This window comes from Mytilus californianus, unplaced genomic scaffold (genome assembly GCF_021869535.1).
Source record: "Mytilus californianus isolate M0D057914Y unplaced genomic scaffold, xbMytCali1.0.p SCAF_7, whole genome shotgun sequence".
In the NCBI taxonomy this organism is placed as follows: Eukaryota; Metazoa; Mollusca; class Bivalvia; order Mytilida; family Mytilidae; genus Mytilus; species Mytilus californianus.
In genome coordinates this window covers 21,428,569-21,450,612 of record NW_026262723.1, presented here as the reverse complement: position 1 = coordinate 21,450,612, position 22,044 = coordinate 21,428,569, and the positions used below count along the sequence as shown (strand labels likewise).

General features: G+C 31.0%; 1 protein-coding gene across 5 annotated transcripts; it reads right to left on the bottom strand.

Moving 5' to 3' along the window:
• Window positions 1-248: 248 nt before the first annotated feature.
• Window positions 249-18,552, bottom strand: LOC127709810 (uncharacterized). 5 transcript variants are annotated; one of them, XM_052215460.1, is made up of 16 exons: window positions 18,422-18,552; window positions 14,502-15,013; window positions 12,709-12,835; window positions 11,920-12,237; window positions 9,750-9,965; window positions 8,332-8,451; window positions 7,830-7,910; window positions 7,325-7,405; window positions 6,673-6,891; window positions 6,184-6,258; window positions 5,254-5,348; window positions 4,431-4,595; window positions 3,651-3,705; window positions 2,471-2,523; window positions 1,946-2,005; window positions 249-888 (listed from the first exon to the last, which is right to left on the bottom strand). In XM_052215460.1, the coding sequence occupies exons 2-16, from the start codon at window positions 15,000-15,002 to the stop codon at window positions 793-795; spliced, it is 2,262 nt and encodes a 753-aa protein (XP_052071420.1). In that variant the 5' UTR covers window positions 15,003-15,013; window positions 18,422-18,552; the 3' UTR covers window positions 249-792. The 5 variants fall into 5 exon arrangements, with proteins under 5 accessions (XP_052071420.1, XP_052071422.1, XP_052071423.1 ...); XM_052215462.1 differs by having other exon boundaries at window positions 7,830-7,907; XM_052215463.1 differs by having other exon boundaries at window positions 8,332-8,439.
• Between the last annotated feature and the right edge of the window lie 3,492 nt (window positions 18,553-22,044).

Sequence of the window (22,044 nt, the reverse complement as noted above, 5' to 3'; positions counted from 1 at the left end):
TTCATAAGTGTTTCTCATTTCTCGTTTTTATATAGATTAGACCGTTGGTTTTCCCGTTTGAATGGTTTTACACTAGTAATTTTTTGCGGCCCTTTATAGCTTACTGTTCGGTGTGAGCCAAGGCTCCGTGTTGAAGACCGTACTGTGACCTATAATGGTTTACTTTTATAAATTTTGACTTGGATGGAGAGTTGTCTCATTGGCACTCATACCACATCTTCTTATATCTAGATAAAACAAACAATAACTAAGATCTTTATTTTTAATAATAACAAGGTAAACGTATTCATCATAGGACGTTGTACTGTGTATTGGCAATACAAATATATACATATTTACAGCAACTGTTTTAATATTACATATATACATTTGTGAATAAATAGAAAAAAAATCACATTTATGTAAACTAAATATATATACAGTGTCAACTAGTTTTTATTGTAATACTGCCAGTAAATAATTCATATGCATAGTTACTATACAAAGCAGAAAGTCTAGGTAACATGTTAATAACATTAAGGAAGCATAGCACGTCTCAATTAATTTGATGCAATTACATTTTAAGAATGCTTAAAAGTTAAAATTCTTAAAACTAATCATGCTCGATCGAAACCGTCCTTTTGACAACTGGTTTGTAGAATGTATTCCTCGGTATAAATTACCACAGTTGTATGGTGGATAAACTTTGTGCATTTTTCCTTGTAGACTTTTTTGTTATTACAAAATTTATGAGAATGTTTCCTTTCACTGCGGACATTTTTACATGATAACTTGTCAAAATCTTGCTTATATCTATGGTGATGATTTATTCTTTGACTTTTGGGGAAGCGGAAGTGGATTTATTTTATCTTCAATGACTTTGTTTATTCTCATGGATTTCCTTGTATCCTAAAATATAGTTTGAATATTTTCAATATAAAATACATAAGATAGTCAATTTAAGATAAATCTAAACGATACGTTTACGCGGAAAATAAAAATAAATATGACCTCTTAAAGAGTAGATGTTGTATGTCATATTTTAGTGTTTTAGTTATATGGATGTTGATGTTAGATCATGATTGTTTGTGCTTAATGTATTGGCAACTTTACTTGGGACTATTTAGAGCTTGACATATTGTATAGACACTTGTCTATTGTTGAAGACTGTTTAATGCCCTCTCTATGTCTATTATTTATTTTGCAGTCCATTTGACCCTCGGAAACAGAAGTTGTTGCTACCAACTTAATGGCAAAGAAAGCAGCGATTGTAACAGGAAAAAAGCATTAGATTAAGAGTAAAAATTGAAGAGTTGATTTCCTGAAAGTTGCCCGATTAGTGTCTCGCATATATCAGAAAACGCTAAGGCTGTCTAATCAAATATGTTGCATAATTTATCACGAGCTAAACACACAAACTTTCTTCATTCTATTTGCCAAAGCTCCTGTTTGAAGTCGGTCTTTTGCAAACAACGGAACAAATCTGCTAGCAGAGTAGTAAGCACCGTCTATGGGAAACATGCCCTCTAAACGTTTAAAACAACATAATGTCAAAAGTTATAGGACTCCTGTCTTAATAAGGTTCCAACTCCCTCAGGAAATATTGACCTCAGGCGGCTTTGGCAATTATTAAGGTCTCTTTTGGTCATATATACGTATTTCGGTACTTATACAACCTTGGCTTTCAAATATTTGGCTTTGAGCGTTCCTGACGAATGTAAATCCAGAAAAAGCACTTCTAGAGTGTTATTTTCATTTTTTTCCTCCATGACAGATATGTTTGTGCAGACAAAGTCTAATATAATATCATGCTCGAGTGTGAAGAGGGTGTGCTCTGTACATCAATGACAAAAGCAAACCGTCGTGTAAACACTCTAAAATGTACACACAATTCGATTTCATATGTGAATACAATAAACTCATCATAAATACCAGGATTAAAATTGTGTACGCAAATTATACTTACTTTATTGAGAAAATGTTTTTTTTTCTTTCTGCGGTTAGCATCATCGAATGGATCCAAAGACTATAAAACAAAATAAAAAAAAACTCTGAAAACTCACATCCAATGAGCCACGTATCACAAATGAAACTTTGTTAAAAAATCTGCAATTTTGTCTTATACAAATATATTTATAAATATCACTCAAATATAACGTAGAGATGCCTGCGTTCTCTTCTCACTTACGGTAGTTATGTTGGTTGGTCGGTAATATGATCCGATGTATTTTCGGACATACGCGTAAGGAATGGCGGTGGACAAGTATAGAACTCAAAATGTAATATAACAGAGAGGTTTTGAACTAAAAAAATATTCATTGAACTATCTTCTACATTTCTTTATATTGTATTTTTTCTCATGCAAAAACAAAACACTCGTGGTTTTCAAAACTGATATGCTGTCTCTTGTGATGCCACCCTTTAGTATTAATTTAAGTAAATATATCTAGTTTGTATTGAACATTCTATATTTCTATGGTTAAAGAGTTACCTTAGATTTGTCTTCTCTGGTATGCATTACATTAATTTCACCACTTGATGTACCTATAAAAAGTTGAAATATTGATAATGCTTATACTAATTGAAACTAATTAGGCTTTGTAAATAACTGATATATCTAACATACAAAAAAGACTTCATTGTGGACGAAGAAATCAATCTTCATACCAAATATCATATCTTTATGTCAAAATAAAAAAAGGTTATCGCAAAGACATGTTTATCAAAAGAAGAAGAAATCCTACTTAAACATTATGTTTTCATTCTTCGAATGGACAGATACTTAGGGAAACAGCATTTAAATATGATTCAATGTAGTCGTACAAATAAAATTACCATTTTGTCTACCTGAGACTTTTTCTGTATAAGAGCCCATATACAACTTTGAAAAAAGTGCTAGGAATGAAAACAGAATTTTCTTAGAAAAAGTATGTAATTCTAGATTATCGATAGTTTTTCAAACGAGAGGGTGTTTCTCAGCCACAATCTCATCAAAGGACGACAGCGTTTGCCCATGAAGTCGTTGATGTTTACACTGACAACATCACGTGCGCCCTTAGTTTCTGACGATAATTTTCTATCTCAAGCGAGTAGCATGATATTTATAGATTATCGATGGTTTTTCAAACGAGAGGGTGTTTCTCAGCTACAATCTCATCGGAGTGTGACAGCCATTAGATGAGATGTGGCCTGTGAAAAATTCCCGATTTTGACAGACTATTGATAATCTGTTGATCGCTATTTTGCCTATAACGTCGTTAATGTTTATATTGACAACGGTACGTGCGCTCTTAGTTTCTGACGATAATTTTCTATTTCAAGCGAGAAGCATGATATGTAAAATTGTCACAAAAAAAAAGATCAAAGGAAAAATACACAAAACGGTGATAAGAAAATTTATCACAAAAAAGGTAATCAACTATAAGCTTTTCTGTACTGCATTCCATAAAGTCTTGACATTTAGGGATAATTTAGCTAGAAACAGTGTTTAACCCACAGTTTTCTTAGGAAAGCGCCTGTACATAGTCAGGATGACAGTTGTGTTTTATTCTTTCCATTGGTTGATATAGTCTAACTTTTGATTTATCAGATTTTATGGACTTCCTCCTCTTTTTGAAATTACTTTAGAGTTCAGTATTTTTTAAGTAATACCTTTTTAGGTAAATACTTACTCGAACTACTGTCTCTATTAACCTGAGCTGTAGGAATACTGCCTCTTCTTCCTCCCTATAATCATAACATTGAAATATGTTAATAAATTTTCATACACAGTTTTGATAAGCAAATAGTTAGAAATATATATTTCTCTAATTCTTTGGCAATTTAACCCTTTGTTGACCCATTGTTTAAAAACATTCAATCATAGTGTGGTTGCCGAAGATCTCAATAGATGATTGGTTAAGTTAAAATGTAGATGATTTAACTATCTCGATTGGATAAATCCGATAATCTACTGGTACTAATGGAAGAATCAATATTTATACAACAATATGGTTTAAGCAGCAACGCAGAAACCTAAGTGAAAACAAAATCATTAGTCGACAGACAACTTTATGGATAAAAGATTAACGAAAGGTGTAAACAAAGAACTCAAAAACACTATACAGAAAACTTAAAATTAAGCACCAGGAACCCTTTGCAAAACTGGCGTTGAACTCCGGTAACCAAAAAGGCTTGGCAGATCCGGTTCCACAAGTGACAATCGTCGCACGGGTGTTACTATTGTAAGAGCTATCGATAATGCTTCGTATCATTTCGGATTGGTTGATATAATAGTTTGTTTCAGCCCAGGTAATTACAAAAGTCATATCATCAGTAAATGTACATTTTCTAATTCCAAAATGACAGAATATGAAAGAAAAGAAATACAATACGGTTGTTAGGAAATGATCTGTGTTCTACTTTCTAAGTCAGCCTTAAAACTCGTACAATCAAATATCTCTCTCACTTACAGCTCTCGTCTGCTGGAATGCTTTCAGGTCCATTTCTGTAGGTAATGACATCTTTCGGTCTCGATTTGGTGGCTTTTGGTCCTTTTTATGTTTTTTTCCAAATATCTTGAACTTTTTGAAAAATCCACTGTGTCGTTCTCCATGGGGATGGGAATGTGTTGGAAGCTAGAACATGAAAAATACGATTAAGTCATTATGTACCTTCTTCATCTTGGAACAAAATTTTTAGAAGTATTATTATTTTTGTTTCTAGATAAATATACGTATGCTTGACTTCATGGTAGACAGGTGATCAAAACAATACATATGTTTCAATGAAAAATAAACAAATAATAGTTAAACTTTCTGGTTATCTAATCATGCACTCAAATAGCCCATGTCTTACTAGAAATCCCAAATTTATTTTTGTAAAATGGTACTGTTAGAAATAATAAGTTAGGTATAATCATATCCCTACTAGGTTGAAAAGCAGGAAATATGAGTCTGACAGACTCGAAAAGCGCTAACATATTATCACTGTCAAGCTGATTTCCAAAAATGACCTCATTATGTTGAGAAGTAATGGAGAAATGTGTGACGAAAATATTCAACATTCAACATATTGAGGTAAAAAATCAGTGCCAAATAAGAAGCTAGTAGTTGACTGAGATATTCGATAAGTGATCACATGTTACAACTCATCACTGTCAAGCTGCTGATATAAAATGATGTCATTCTGTTTAGTAGTGCCTGAGAAACTTGTACAATAATATACAGGGAATGGGGCTACCGAAAGGTATAATAATTAAGTTTTAATTTTATATAAATATAGTACAAATAATACCTGAATATCCTCGTGTATAATTGGTTGAGATGATAATAATTTGAGATTTGAACTGGAGCTTCCAGTTGATTGCAAGTCAAACTCTACCGGATAATCTGGAAAATACGTTTAAGTCTTGAAATATCAAGCAAAAGTATAATTCCTGGAATTTTTATATTTTATTGAAGCCTACAAACTTTTTACTTTTTAAATCAGTTTTCTAGCAAATTGTTTATTTAAATATTTAACATATGAATCTATAATGTAAGCATTTAGATTTTATTATATATATATATATATATATATATATCGTTTATAATTTGGTCAGCACAGGCATATTGATATATTTATCAATTAGGATTTTTGACGAGGTCATTACGTTATATGTGGACCTGTTCAGATTATATTGACCGAGGACGAAGTATTGACTGAGTGAAAGTCCTTAATTTATATATTACATATGTAAATAGGTTATTATTGAAATGAACTTCAATGTTGTTTCTGCGTATTTTACATTGTATTTTGCAAGATTTTTAATAATGACCGTCAATATATATATTAATAAAAACATAGAGTCCTTATAATTAAAAATAGAAACAAGGCTTCAGATACATGGAATAATACTCTTTGAATCATGTGATCGTAATAATCAATGAAAAAAAAAAGAATGCCAGACCGTAAGTAATATTCAAAGTTATTTTAAATCGAAAAAAAAAGAGTATTGGTACCCCCAAATCTTTTTTTTTATTTATTTTCCAATTTAATTCTGGAAAAGTCTAAAATATGACAATAATTCAATTTTTTAACATTGGAATAAACCTTCAATTATTTGAATTGACTTAACTGTAACTTTTTAGTTATACATTGAAAAAACATGAAATAAAAGAGACATTATTAATTAATCTGAGTTGGACTTAAACAAAATGGTAAAGTTAAATCCCTGCATATTACCATATTCCTCGTCTTCATCGCTTTGATATTGACTTTCTGACACTGATCTTGTAGGCACATGTTGCACCTGAATTGCTGTTGACAAAAATAAGAAAAGCCATAAAAAGAGAGAGTCATGCCGTGAATGATTTACATGTACAAGCATAATCATAGAAAAACAACGATTTTGCTGTCAACTCCTCCACTCTGTCATTTATATATTGCTTTCAAAAAGCATCTCAATATAATATTTACCAACTTGTTCACTAACTTTCGATGATAGTTTATCAAATGAATTTATTTTTTTGACAAAGTAATTTTCAATGTAAAAGCACGTGTCATCTGGCTGGATATGGTTTAAATAAAATTCTGTGTCCATACATTATTGAATTATAAATTTTCACCATTAATATTAAATACAGTATTTAAAAACGTAATGAGTGGTGGACATTTTCATATGTATTTTTAGTAGGACAATAAAGGCAACACTAAAATATTTCTTCTACATACCTGGAAGATTCGGGGCCGACTTAGTTGTCCCTATTGCATCCATAGCCATGTATTCACTCTGTGTGTCTGAATCACCACTAAATTTAGGCTGTGAAACATGAGGCTTAGGTGCAAGTGGTGGTCCTGGACAACGAGAAGGACTTATGTCTCTAGTATTCATATACGTTGGTGGTGGGTGAGGTGATGGTGGTGGTGTTTCTTTCTTCTCGCTAAATGAGTCTAAAACAAATAAAAAACATTGGTTTTTATTTTTATTCTGTATTTTATGATTTTTTCTGTCTGATTTATTAAACTGGTTTGCTAGTTTCTTTTGTTTCTTTTTAACCACTTTTTTAGTTTTACGTTATCTTATTTCGTTCTCTTACCTACTAACAAAACGTTCGTAGTTCACATATTCTAGTAACCGAAAGAAAGAATCATACTTGGGAAATAAGTAGCAAATCATATGATATGTAAATAATGTAAAAGATTTCATCTACATCGTATGTATGAAGTATGTTCCAGTTCAACTTTTATGTTTGCTCCTAGGATTACAAATTCATGCTATGAATTACTCTTAAAGCATTACCAAATAAACAATTTAATTCAGTTAAAGTTCTAAAATTAAGTTATGTTCTGATTTGTCTCATTTTCTAATGCATCAGTTTATTACCTCGTTTGTCTATCCCTGTCATATCTGTGTAAGATTCCGATGTACTTAAATGTTCGTCTTTCTTCGGAAGGTTAATTTTATCTAAAAATTAAAAAAAAACTTTTATTTTTATTTTATATATTATGATTTTTTCAGTCTTATTTCTTAAACTGTTTTGCATGTTTCTTTTGTTTCTTTTTAATCACTTTATTAGTTTAACTTCATCTTAATTCGTTCTCTAACCTATTAACTAAACGTTCGTAGTACACATATTCTATTAACCAAAAGAAAGAATCATACTTCGGAAATAAGAAGCAAATCATACGATATGTAAATAATGTAAAATATTTCATCTACATCGTATGTATGTAATAAATTCCATTTGAACGTGTATGTTTGCTCCTATGATTTCAATTTATGCTATGAATTACTCTTAAAGCATTACGGAATACACAATTTAATTCATTTAAAGTTCTACAAACAAAGTAATGTTCTGATTTTTTTTCTCATTTTCTCGTCATATTACCTCGTTTGGCTATCTCTGACATATCTGTGTACGATTCCGATGTACTTAAATGTTCGTCTTTCGTCGGAAGGTTAATTTCTTCTTAAAAAAAAAAAAAACAAACTTTTATCTTTATTATATATATATTATGATTTTTTCAGTCTTATTTATTACACTGGTTTGTTAATTTCTTTTGCTTCTTTTTAATCACTTTATTAGTTTTACGTCATCTTATTTCGTTTTCTAACTTATAAACAAAACGTTCGTAGTTCACATATTCTAGTAATCAAAAGAAAGAATCATACTTTGGAAATAAGAAGCAAATCATATGATATGTAAATAATGTAAAAAAATGTATGTAATAAATTCCAGTTTAACTTGTATGTTTGCTCCTATGATTTCAAATTCATGCTATGTATTACTCTTAAAGCATTACGGAATAAACAATTTAATTCAGTTAAAGTTCTACAAATGCAGTAGTGTGCTGATTTTTTTCTCATTTTCTAATGCACCAGTTTATTACCTCGTTTGGCTATCTCTGACATATCTGTGTAAGATTCCGATGTACTTAAACGTTCGTCTTTCGTTGGAAGGTTAATTTCATCTTCTACAACTCCACTGTCTTTATTACCTGGAACATTTCCTGTCAAATTTAATTTAGGTGCAATTAGCATTAAGTTATCGAAGCAGGTAATAAAGCTATAGATTCAAGTTTCCCGTTAGTTTTCATTAAGTGAGACAAGCTAAGAAAATTGCAATGGAATATAGAAGATACTGTTATTATATACCAAGTATTTCTAGGAAGAAAATAAAGATTTGTAAATATGAGTATTTATGGTCAAATTACAGTAAAAATAACCGATGCCATAGATTATTGTAAGATTTGCATACGACTTTTACATCTGAACTTGAACTGAAAATTGAGACAAAAATTGATTTAGCTAATGCATTAGCTTAATTGTGGTTGAATACAAGTTTTTGAAATGTATGCACATTTGTACAGAATGCAGGTAAATTTGTTAAAAATTTTTCTCAAAATTACTTTATCAAATTATCAGTACTCCATACAAGGCCATATAATTTTCGTTGAAATCGACATGTTGGGTTGCTATTGCATTGATATTTACCCTACATTCTTCATACGATTTTTTTTAGATATTTTAGAACATTGGTTCAATAACATTTTTTAACATTTTTAAAAAGGGTTCAATGTGTATTTTTGTCGATTCTTACTTTAAGTTCAACATGCTTGATTTGGGTGTAAAATTTTATAAGAATCTACGACATCATTCGTTTCCTGTAACTTGACCTTAACAGCCAAAGTCTTGAATGAATAAACAGTGCTGAGTACACAATGCCAGTGGCTGAAATGATGCAAATATTAAAAATATTTGAAGCCATCCACCAGGAAGCAAAAGTGTATAACTGCAAAAGCGCAATAACTTGAATATTGACTGACATCAAATTGTATAAAGTTTCATAGACTTGTGCAAAAAGCTGGTATAAATAAATAAGTATTATCGAACGGTTTTGGCTGCTGAATTAAGATTCTAAGAAGCATTGTATAAACTTTAAATATCACTTTTTTGCTACCAAAATATCAAAATTGCCGCAAAATAGGAGCGATAAGAAAATTTAAAGTTTGAAATATAAAATATTCACATTGGACAAAATATGACAGACGTACTTTTGATAGAATTTAAAATTGAAAACTAATTAACGGGTGTTAGAACAACCATTTTATATCTTTGTTCAATAACCCAAATATTGCAAGAGACATTTACAACTTCCATAAATTAAAGAAATATTTTGGAAAGAAATACTATTTTATGCAGCACAATAATATCTCTTTCAAAACTTTAACATCAGCCTCAGATTATTCTACAATTCTTTATGTGTATCAAACAATTAAGATGCGAATATTAAATTGATTAAACTCACCACTTTTTGTTTGTTTTTCAAGAAAATTTTCCAATTTTTTGACTAGTTCATTGAAACTTTTTTGTTTTGCTATATCAAGTGGAGCTTCATTATTTTTGTTCATTTTCAAACATGCGTCCATACTCCATGGTAATTTGAGTAATTCTTCACAAAATTGAGGTAGATTAAATTCTGCAGCGAAGTGGATTAATGTTGGCCATTTTTCGTTGCTGTGACCTGAAAATTTATTTCATGATAAAGCATAACAATCAATGTTTAAACATTTCCTGAAATATAAATCGGAAAAATATATTGTAAATTCAGAAATTATTGCGAGGTTTTTATTATTGCGAAAAATACAACAGGGTTATAATCGCAATAATATAACCTCGCATTTTGAAATTTTTTTATATGAATTAAACAGATTTTTCTCAATATCGCAAAAATTAAAATCGCATTTTAGTCTAAAATGACAAAATCGCAATAATAAATACACGCAATAATTTCTGAATATACAGTATTCATAGTCAGATTGTAAAAGCTTTAACTCATTTGAAGATACAACAAAGTAGTGTTTATCGTTTTATAATTTGATTTTGGATGTAACGCGTCTTCCGATTGGCTGACGTTGTTATGTTTTTCAGCTCATAGACATAATTTTGTCATGTGACCTTGACGTCATCAACGTTTTTTCATGATTTACTTCGGTTTAAAATGGAATTAAGAATTAAATTATAAGAAATGACTGTAATATTTTTTCTGTCTATTCGAAATAAAATAAAAAATGTGGTGCACACTTTAAAATAACCCGCTACGCGGGTTATTCAGTGTGCACCACATTTTTGATGTTATTTCTTCATAGACAGAAAAAATATTACAGTCATTCCTTAAATAATGTCGATAATGTTTTTTTTAGATTTAAAGCAAATAGAAAATGGGTAGACTTCATACAAAACTAAACAAAATAATTTGAAATCCTATACCGTCAATGTAATCATCGTCAAAACTATTCAAGATAAGTCTCCAAAAATAATATATCGATAAGAGTAAATTTGGGTATTTACAAAGCATGTTGTTAAAGTTATTTTTTATTTTAAGTAATGTTTCCATATTTTAATATTAATAACAATGTCAAACAAATATGTAAAACATAATTTGAAATACGACGAAACAAAAAAGTCTAAATCATTCAACATAATATGTGAAGGGTATCATGGTTAATTGATGCTTGTTTTACACTACTTGTTACAGTTGACTTGTAGAATACACCACTGAAACAATGTTGAAAAGCAACCCGTTTTTAACATGAACCATGGACAGACGTTTAGATGGTTTAATTGACAAAAAATATTTACATTATTTCCTTATCGAAATAAGACTTTTGTAACATGATATTTAAATAACATGTAATTATTTCGGCGGTGTTTTATTCTTTTTAAAAATTCATTCGAGAAACAGAATAGAATCGAAAAATCAGTTGGAAATTTGAGAAATCGGTCATTGAGGCATGAAAACCAAAAATGAAGCAAAAATAACGCCACCATCATAACAGTTCAAGAAATGAACCGTTGTTTGAACTATATACACGAGTTTGATCTACTGAAGAACAACTGCAAAAATTTGAGAAAAAGTATGAATAAAACTATCGTTTCCCAACCAATGTTTAAGTCCCTCCTCACCATTCATGAAAAAGGAAAGAAAAATTCCAAAGTAATATGGAACGACTCATCTTAACAAACCAGAATATATTATTGGAGAATAGATTTGCTCATGATTGGAACATGATGAATCCTAAAAGAAAAAGTGCACATCGGGTATCCCTATTCGAACCCGCGGAGGGATCCGAACCACGGGGAGCGATTAATGAAAAGTGTGTAACGGTGGGTAAGTAAAATCTGGGTCCGATTCCCACGGAGGAAAACCTGTCACCAGCCCATTCCTCATGAATAGATATCAAACGAGTACTGAAAAGATAATCTGATGAGCGATTAATATCAAATATTTGAAAGAGTAAATCAATATTTCCCGTTTATACTTTTTTTTAATTTGGTAGCACGTTTTAGCGAAATGACACATTAATCAACGAAATTCTTCCCATTTCCTTACGCCTACATACCGATTAAGCATTTCATCCAAAGAAATCCTTCCTGTTAAATCTAATTAGTGTTTTGTTAAACTTTTTACCACCTACCTGAACTTCGACGACCAATATTATCAAAAAACCCTCCATCAAATTTTCGAAGAGGTTCAAGACTCTGACATTTCTTCGCCAGGTTCATATCCAATGCCTCTCTAGTTCTTTCCTCTATATTAAGTGCTTGACACATGAGACAGACTGGGTCCTTTTCTTCACCAAGGATTTCTTGTAAAATGTCTAATTTTGAGCGCGTAATCTTATCCTGTGACTCAGGTTTTACACATTGAGACTGAGGAATTACAACTTGACCTGTTCCAATCGTCAGTTGGCCATCTTTTGCTATAAATTTTGGATTGGTCTTAGCTATATCTGCTGTAAATACATAATAACAATGAATGTGTATGACAAAATATATTGGTAGAAACCTGATTTAATGCTGAAATAGAGAAAACATTGATTTATAGTAACTCTTTAAGATACATTGTATCTCCCACGCCCAAAATATCGACGTTTATATACTTGTCAAAAAAGGAGTTTTAAGATAATATATGTGTTTGCCTTGGCAACGTTTACCCTTTTTGATCTAAAAGTATTCCCTTTAACACTAAGCGGTTAAAGTGTTAGACGATACCACAGCGAACCCAAAGAAAAACTATGTAAACAAATATCAATATTTCGGCGAAAAACAACAATTGTGTGTGTTCTCGCCATCTAGCAATGTGCTTAATTTAACTTAACACAAAACATTAATTTATTATGATAATAATCAAAATTTTCGAACAATAACGAAAATATCTTGTTTAAGAAGACTGACGGACAAAACAGTAAACAATAAATACTTACTGTCAACTGAGAATCTATATATAGCTTTATTTTCGTGAATAGCTTTTATTTGTCCGTGTCGATTCAACAATTCTATCTGTATTTCATCACTGCCTTTTCTATCACAAAGAATAAAAACTTCCCTAATCTGTAAATAAATTAGAGTAAAGTATTTTACGCATTATAATCATATATTTTAAAAGTCAAATTTGATAATTTTCATTACCATATATTACTGTTTATACAAAACGTTACAACTGAAGTTTATGCAAATAGCAAAAATAAAATACTAGAAATAAATGCATTTTTTTACCCGGATTTTCTCAAGGCATTAATTATTAAGTTACGGTAACAGTACTTTACCGGGGTTCAAATCTCATAAACTGATTGAGAAGACAAATCAAGGTATCAGACAAAAACAGAGCTAATCACATAAACTCCAAATAGAGCGAAATCGGGTACGTCGACAGGGCAAGCAACTCCTGTTTATTAAAAAGTGATAACAGCACAGTAAAACCTGATTCAACACACCCCTTCTGTACAAAGTGATAACAGCACAGTAAAACCTGATTCAACACACCACTTCTGTACAAAGTGATAATAGCACAGTAAAACCTGATTCAACACACCACTTCTGTACAAAGTGTTAACAGCACAGTAAAACCTGATTCAACACACCACTTCTGTACAAAGTGATAACAGCACAGTAAAACCTGATTCAACACACCCCTTCTGTACAAAGTGATAACAGCACAGTAAAACCTGATTCAACACACCCCTTCTGTACAAAGTGATAACAACACAGTAAAACCTGATTCAACACACCACTTTCGTTCGACCGTGTCTGTACAAAGTCAGGACTATAACACTCAACCCAATGAGGATCGTCTAAAGTGATTAGTCAAAAAACAAGCCAGTTTTACTGGAATTTTCTTGAAGTTGAGTACGTTCGTTATTACCTAGTCCTTTAATTGTATGTAAATTAAAAAAAGAATAGAGAATATCGTGTTAATATTGTTCCTAACGTTATCGTGTTCTTATGAAACTAACGTTATTATCAAACGATACTGGTGTTCTAATGAGACTTTATGGTATTATCAAACGACGTGTTATAATGACACTTACGTTAATATCAAACGATACTGGTGTTCTAATGATACTTACGGTATTATCAAACGATACTGGTGTTCTAATGAGACTTACGATATTATCAAATGATACTGGTGTTTTATTTAGAATTACATTAATATCAAACGATACTGGTATTCTTAGTCTTACGCTATTATCAAACGACGTGTTCTAATGAGACTCACGGTATTATCAAACGATACTGGTGTTCCAATGAGACTTACGTTATCATCAAACGATACTTGTGTTCTAATGACACTTACGTTGATATCAAACGATACTGGTGTTCAAATGATACTTACGATATTATCAAACGATACTGGTGTTCTAATGAGACTTACATTATTATCAAATGATACTGGTGTTTTATTTAGAATTACATTAATATCAAACGATACTGGTATTCTTAGTCTTACGCTATTATCAAACGACGTGTTCTAATGAGACTCACGGTATTATCAAACGATACTGATGTTCTAATGAGACTTACGTTATCATCAAACGATACTGGTGTTCTAATGACACTTACGTTAATATCAAACGTTCCTGGCTTGCTAATGAGACTTACGGTATTATCCAAACGATACTTGTGTTCTAATGACACTTACGATATTATCAAATGATACTGGTGTTCTAATGACACTTACGATATCATCAAACGATACTGGTGTTCTAAAGACACTTACGTTATTATCAAATGATACTGCGACTTTGTGGATGCTATTTGTTGACGTTCCAGGAGGTTGTCTTGGTGGCGGCAGTGTGTCATATTGTTCTGTCTCCTCGTCACTCGCCTCGTGCACATGTTCGTATAACTTAATAATGCCAATCAATAAAGCACGAACACATTCCTCAGTCGCTTGAGTTTCAAAAAATGTAATTTTCAACATTTCGGGGCAATTGTGAGACAGAAATGACTGAATGTCTGATGCAGTAGTTCCCAGAAGTACCATTATTGCTCTTTGCGGATTTATTCGGTGTAAAGCTTTCAAATGCTGGAGACTAAAAAAGTCAGGACTAACTAAAAGAACGTTTGTTTCATAGAAACGAGAATGACTTGTAGATGTCAGATCCAAAAGCATACTTTTGATATTATATCCATCTTCATTAAGTTTCTGTTGTAAAAATTCTGCCCAGTGATATCCATCAGATGGTATGAAATGTATCCCTAAAACTCCAGTCGCCATATTGATGCAATCTTTATGAGAAAGAAAAAGATTTATTATTTAAATTTGTTTCAACCAGGAAGTCCGATGAGATTTCTTTTTTATTCGTATCATGTAGATGTACGTATATACTTGTCTGAAGCAATACACACCTTTTCAAATATCTTTTTAAAATCCTCAACCAGTTTTCTATTTACAGTGTTTGCTCGAGTTTAAATTGATTTGTAATAATAGATCAATGCAGTGATATATACTATAGTACAAAGTCTATTGCACAATTCCCAGTATTTTTTATCCATCCGACTGATGCGATATTTTTTTATACCATTAAAACATTCACAAGTACTCAATGACTAAAATTTTCAGAGTTTCTTTGATCTTAAAAGATGATGTTTATAATATAAAACACAGATGTTCTGAAAAATGTTAAAACTGAATATGTAGACTATAGTCTAAAAACTTATACAGATTTTAGTTTTGAGTGTTTGGTGTCGATCGGTTGAAATATATTCAGCAGTAATACAATTTTGTTCTAGGTATTCATGAAATATCTGCCACTTGTCGAAGATCAAACAATATAATGATATTATAACGGAATCTACATATAAAGGTATATTTCTTGAATTTTGTTTTCTTTTGGTTTTAGAAAAGTTTAGATGAGTAACGGTAATGGATCTCTCTCTTAATTATTAGTCGTTTCTCAATATTTCATCGGATTGCTGAAAAATGCACAATCAATTAAATTAAATATCCTTTCTTTCCAAACAGGAGAAATTTTCATATGACCTTATTTTCCCACCTTCCTTTTTAGTATCAACTGATATTTAAATGTTTTAAATGTCCCTTTAATTAGGAATAACGAACACACCGACAAAAGACTAGGCTAAATTGTAGGACGATGAAAAGGATACACATTTATATATACACTTCAAATATATGCAAAGAATGAGATAACGTCGTATTTTTGTAGGTCAAAATTCGAAATTTTCAAAACATTTAAAACGATATGAAAATATTGTTTATTCAATTACTGGTTTGCCTAAGATGTTATGGAAAAAAAAGATGCCAAATGATGTCGTTTGTAGGTGTGCACCAAATTAACATTGACAGTACCAGTAAAATATATTAGTATGATCTTGTTCGTTTAAAATTTACAATTTCGTAACAGGATATTATAGTTTAAAAACCGAAAATGAGTGTGACTGTATGTTAAGCACAATTTTCATCCTTTACGATTTATTGAAATAAAGAGGAACTATACACAAATATATCATATCCAAGCCACTCTACATCAAATAATGTGCCACATACAACATTGATTGGGTTAAGTAGACTACTAAGTTTTTTTTAACGACGTTGACTACCCATGAGGGTCTCGCATGGTCGTTTTAAGTAGACAAGGAAAGCTTTGTTTTATATTTTATGTAGCCTTTGGTTCCCTCAGAGACCGAATCCCGCTGTGCACTGGTAGAGATAAAAAAATTAAGTTTGTAACATTGCTGTACTAAAAACTTAACGACCATGACACACACACACATGTATATATCTCAGATTTAATTTCAAAGGTAAAGTTAAAGTTTTATTGTCTCGTCGTTGGTACATACTGACATGCGGTCTACCATATATAGGTTTTCAATTTTATTATTGTCATTGAAACTAATCTGGTTTTTGTATGTATCCGCAACCGATCAACGTTTGTTTTTCCCCTCATTGGGCAGACTTAGTCAAAATGGGCACTACAGGGTGGAAAAAATGCACAACCGAAATGCGTTAAAAAGAAAAACACAATCAACTGATCCTTCTTGTATATTTAGATGGACATGTCTGTATCGTTGTACTTGCTGCTCGATCTATTCTAAGTTATAATATTAGGAATTTGGTTAGGAAAGAACAATATGATTAAAGGAAACCTTTGTGATTTGTTTTAAAACTTTTAAACTGATATATTTGGGAATCAGTTTCTTTTTGTAGATAACAAGTATCATTGTTTGTCTTTTAGGGAGCTACCATTTGATTTTTATGGGGCGGCTAGGATGAAAAATTTTGTCCTGCCTATTTATTTTTCCCTCTATTCGGTCCTGCCTTTTTATTTTTCACTCTATTCGGTCCTGCCTTTTTTTTTTAGTTTATCCTGACTTTTTTTTTTACAAAAATTGTCATCCTGCCTTTTTTTTTGCAAATAATCTCATCCTGCCTTTTTTTTTACTCAAAACTCCTGTCCTGCCTATTTTTTTCAAATTTCATCCTAGCCCCCCCATAAAAATCAAATGGTAGCTCCCTTAGTCGATTATCGGTTTTTGCCATGGTATCGTCAATTCTTTTTCGACTTATGGGCTTGATTATCCCTTTGGATTCTTTTGTCTCTCTTTTGATCTCTTTTAGTTCCAATAGCAAATCAGTCATCCCTTGAACAAACAGACATAATAACCAAATATTAGTATGCTTAAGCATAAAATCAAATGTAGTGAAAAGAAACACTTAATTTTAGGCTTTTTTCATACGAAGACCTATTTTTCTTTTATAAATTTCTTATTTTGCATTGAAAGGTATAAAAATGTCCTGGTCTTTTACGTAACCAGATCATATCGTCATATTTCTTGTAAGATTTTCACTTATCTTGATTAACACACTGGTGAAATAAGAACTGCTTATGCTTCCGGGTCACATGCGTTTTTATGATTTAGTTTTTATTTTTTATTTTTTGTTATTTTAATCTCGAATATGTCCACTTCTTTATAATCTGCGTAGACATTTTAACCTCAAATTCATTAATGATAAAGTATATGTTTCTATGATATAAAATATTTCAGTAAGATACTATGATAAAATGAATTAAAACTGACGAATTTGTTTTAATAATACATAAAAGGGATGATAATAGTTATTCCCCCTCCAACGATATAACAATTTCTGTGTGATATATCGGCACATACAACTGAGTTTTTATGAGTCTTTATATTGTTTGTCACTTTTCGGATTTGATATAATTGCTACACAAGTAACATGATTGTTAAATTGCGGTTTGCTTAACGTCCAGTGACAAATATTTCATGCAATGAAAGTAATAGATTTCTTGAAACATTCCATACCTTTATAGATCATATAAATATTTAATAGGGATGAAGATATTTCTTTCCTTATGGCTAAACGTATGCTACCGACTTAAGTAAGTTAAATGTTTTAACTTCCTTTCATATAATTAAGATCGAAATATTTCATACGGAAAACGAAATCACTATCAATTTATACAGAGAGGAACATATGAATTTCTTGTAAATTTAAATATACAACTTATTCAAAGTATTATGCAAGAAAATAACTTTAAATTTTATGATGAATATAAAATGCCTAATTTTCTGCTTCATTTAATGTTTATATTTATATTTTAAAACAAGGTACAGACCACTTTTATATCAAGTTAACTATAACTAAAATCTTACCTTATCTAAAACAAAACTACCATTTTAAAAGATTTCCTTATAATGTCAGTTTTGCTGTCAATACTTCAAAGAAGGGTTTGCGTCTGGGTTTTTATCTTAAACTTCCTCCTACTATTATTAGAACAGGGAATTAAGAGTTATCAATTGTCAAAATTCGGGAAATTCCCAAGTGAAAATTTCTACCTGTACTAAAATCTTTAAAAACTGATAAACAACATATAAGTATTTAAAAAATGAAATAGGTCACATGACAGTTAACTTCCTTTTACCTACATCATATGTATCTTTAAAATGATTTAAAATACCCCTATTCATACCCTTTTATCGCTGAACTGTATAATACATGTAATAGAAAACCAAAAACCTTCCAAGAATTTAATTATGTGTATTCATATTTTTCATCTTTTCTTTTCAGCTTTATTTTTGTTCTCGTAGTAGGTTGCTCGGCCTGAGTGGGAGAGGTCGCGGTTTCGATACTCGATTTGTTGAAACCAAAGATTTTAAATGCTGTTACGTGTATTTGCTGTTTTAAAAATAGCATAGAATGGTCGGTTCGGGGTCAGAAGTGTGGGTTGCGTTATGATGACATGTCTTCTCTGTGGACTATCTATCACCCTGTGAACTCGAAGAATCCGACTCAGTTTGTTGGTCTAGTACAAAGCAGGGTCCACATTCGTACCCATTATAAATCATGTTCTCGTCCTGATAAGATGTGTCACTGACACTAAACACCAATCCATCTTCGTCTATTTTCGTCTACTTGGGACGAATTTATGATAGGGAATGAGGGGGCGGGGGACATGTTTTTTTCCTCTGGACAATTTTTTTTATTCTTTAGCTTAAATTAAAATACAACCAACTTTTTTCCAATAACATACAGAAACAAGAAATTAACAAAAAAAAAAATTTTGTATTTTTTCTGTGTTTCCAGAAAATACAAACTATTATTTTTTTTTTCATTTTCCTTCTGAAACAATCTATTTCTTTATCTATTTGAAGAAGAAAAATTAAACATCCACAGAAACTAAATGAAATGAATTGATGCTGCCTAATCATCTGCAGCTTATTTGATGTCCTAAAAGTCTTGATTTTCAATTAAGGGATCTACGTATGTTGAATGTTAAAATTCCATCTCCGAAAAACGAAAGTCATAAATCTCATATGACAAGTATGGAGTATCAACTAGACAAAGATGATGACTCCACGGTAGGCTTGAACATAGTGTAGCAATCCTTAGATTTATTCAACAGTGATACTGAAGTTCAACTTGATCTGATTGTGTCTGAAAGATACATATTTGATAATAACTGTAGGACTGATGATAAACCAATAACTGAAAATTCTAAATTCTGTCAATCAAATGAAAAACATCATAAATGAGGGTCTGTATCATAGGTTCTCACATTTCTTCATTCTTTAAGACAATTTTTTAGACAATTTTTCTCTATTCTTTATTTATTTTGACCATTATTCTCAATGTTTATATCAATTTTGTCGTGTATATTACAGTAATTTAATTACAGAGCTGGATCTTCTTTGGAACAAGTGAAAGCACAACATATTTCATTGATCTATTTATCAAATTTCATATTCGAAAGACACGCGGCCTATTGCGTACAAAGTGAAATATGACAAAAAGTAATTTTACCATCTAAAGAAGCACTTTAAAATGCTTAGTAGTACAGTTTTCTTCGTGTCATACCGAATGACATTCGTCGAATCAATTGCACAGCACCTTGGTGCATGTTCCCCCTTTTTTTTAAGTACATATTCTTAATTTGTTTAAAACTTATTTTCATTTGTCTAATGTATTGAACTCTTAATATCGGCATATAATTACAGACGACATAATTACAGGTACAAAAGTACCACAATACAGAAACTATGGTAACTATGGGAGAAAAGAATTCTCGCACTTATTTAATGCAACTCAAAATACTACATTATAAGTAGTTGTCTCAAGTTCGCAAACATTTAATGGATAGATGTTAGTTTAGTTTACACATATATTTTTTGGCTAAATAAACAATAAAATTTGATACAAGATATATCCTCTCCAAATAAGTTAATATACAACAAGTTCAAGATGACAGCTAATATATATTTCAGTACAATTAGAAAAAGATAGTCCGAAAATTTATTATGTTTAAACAGTCTAGTACGATTACATAATAATCAATTTCAAGCAAAGAATCATTGTGTATTGCACATTTCTGACAGTGATTGTGTTTTGCTCACACTAATGTGACTGATTGATTGATTGTGAGTATTAAACGCCACTTTCAGCACTATTGACTATTTCGCGGAGGCCAGTGTATAGTGACCGGAGTGCTCGGAGAGAACAAACGACCTTCGGGAGGAAATCTGACAATTCTAGTCAATTAAGATTGAAATCGAACAACCTGTTAAATGCAGGGTTCAAACTCACAACCTCGGTTACACAGATGTTGAACTACTTAGACCACTTTGCCACTAGAGGCCGCTAATGTGATAGATGCGTCCAACATAGTCACCAAACTTTGAATTATTTTGTGAGAGGATTTCTTTTATATAGCGGAATGTGAAGTTAAAGGAGAATGCTAGGTTCTTTGTATTCTTCATGGGGAAGCTCATGTATGAAGTAAATTATGAACTATTATAGCTTTAGTATCTAGCCCCAAGGTTGATTATACAGCTTTTTGTCGTTGAGGACAAACACGAATTGTATGAGTTGATAAAAAAAACTTGAATATTTCCTTAGAATATCAACATATTTGTCACATTCTTTAATGAAATTATATGTATCTTTGATTAGGGTGATAAATCTACGTTCTATTTCAATATTACAAAATCTTCCGCTTTCAATACTAAGAACTCAAGGTCTAGATCGAGATATATGCAAATTTTGTCATTATTGAGTACAGACACCTATTTGAGTATACAATGGGATATATGGTTTTTACTTATAGCAGAGCTTTCCATTAAAGCAAATTGAAGTATAGTTGTAATTTATGTAGGCTTTAGGATCATAAAAGGGAATTAAGAATGTAATAAATAACGCGTATAAACGAACCTTTTATTTATTGATAACCAATAAAATACTACGATCAGTGAAAGGAACAATAAAATTGATTTATTCAAAACAATTAGGAATACAAAATTACGAAAATATATTTGATTTTATAGTCCACCATAACTCCTGAACAGAATAATTATTTTACACAATTCTTAATAAAACGAAAACCACCATAAATGAGGGTCTAGATGGGGCTTACAGAAAAGAGAATAATGGACCAATACTACAGAATAATGGTAAAAAAAAAGAATAGTGAAAAATAGGCATAAAATAAGTAAAATAGAGAATAACGGGGTGCTTATAAAGAAATCAAGAGAATAATGGGCAAAACGTATTTAGAACAGAGAAAATTGTCCTAAAAATTAAAGAATACAGAAATGAAGAACCTTCCGTTTAGACCCTCATTCAATATAAATACTCACAAGACTATTTGCTTTTTAAAATTATATGGAGTTACTTATTCTAAAAAGAAATCATCTTTATTTCACACAAAACTTTATAGCTGTAAGTATACCTGAACGAATATTTTGGATAGAATAGTCATTTTGATCTGTTGTCATAAAATTAT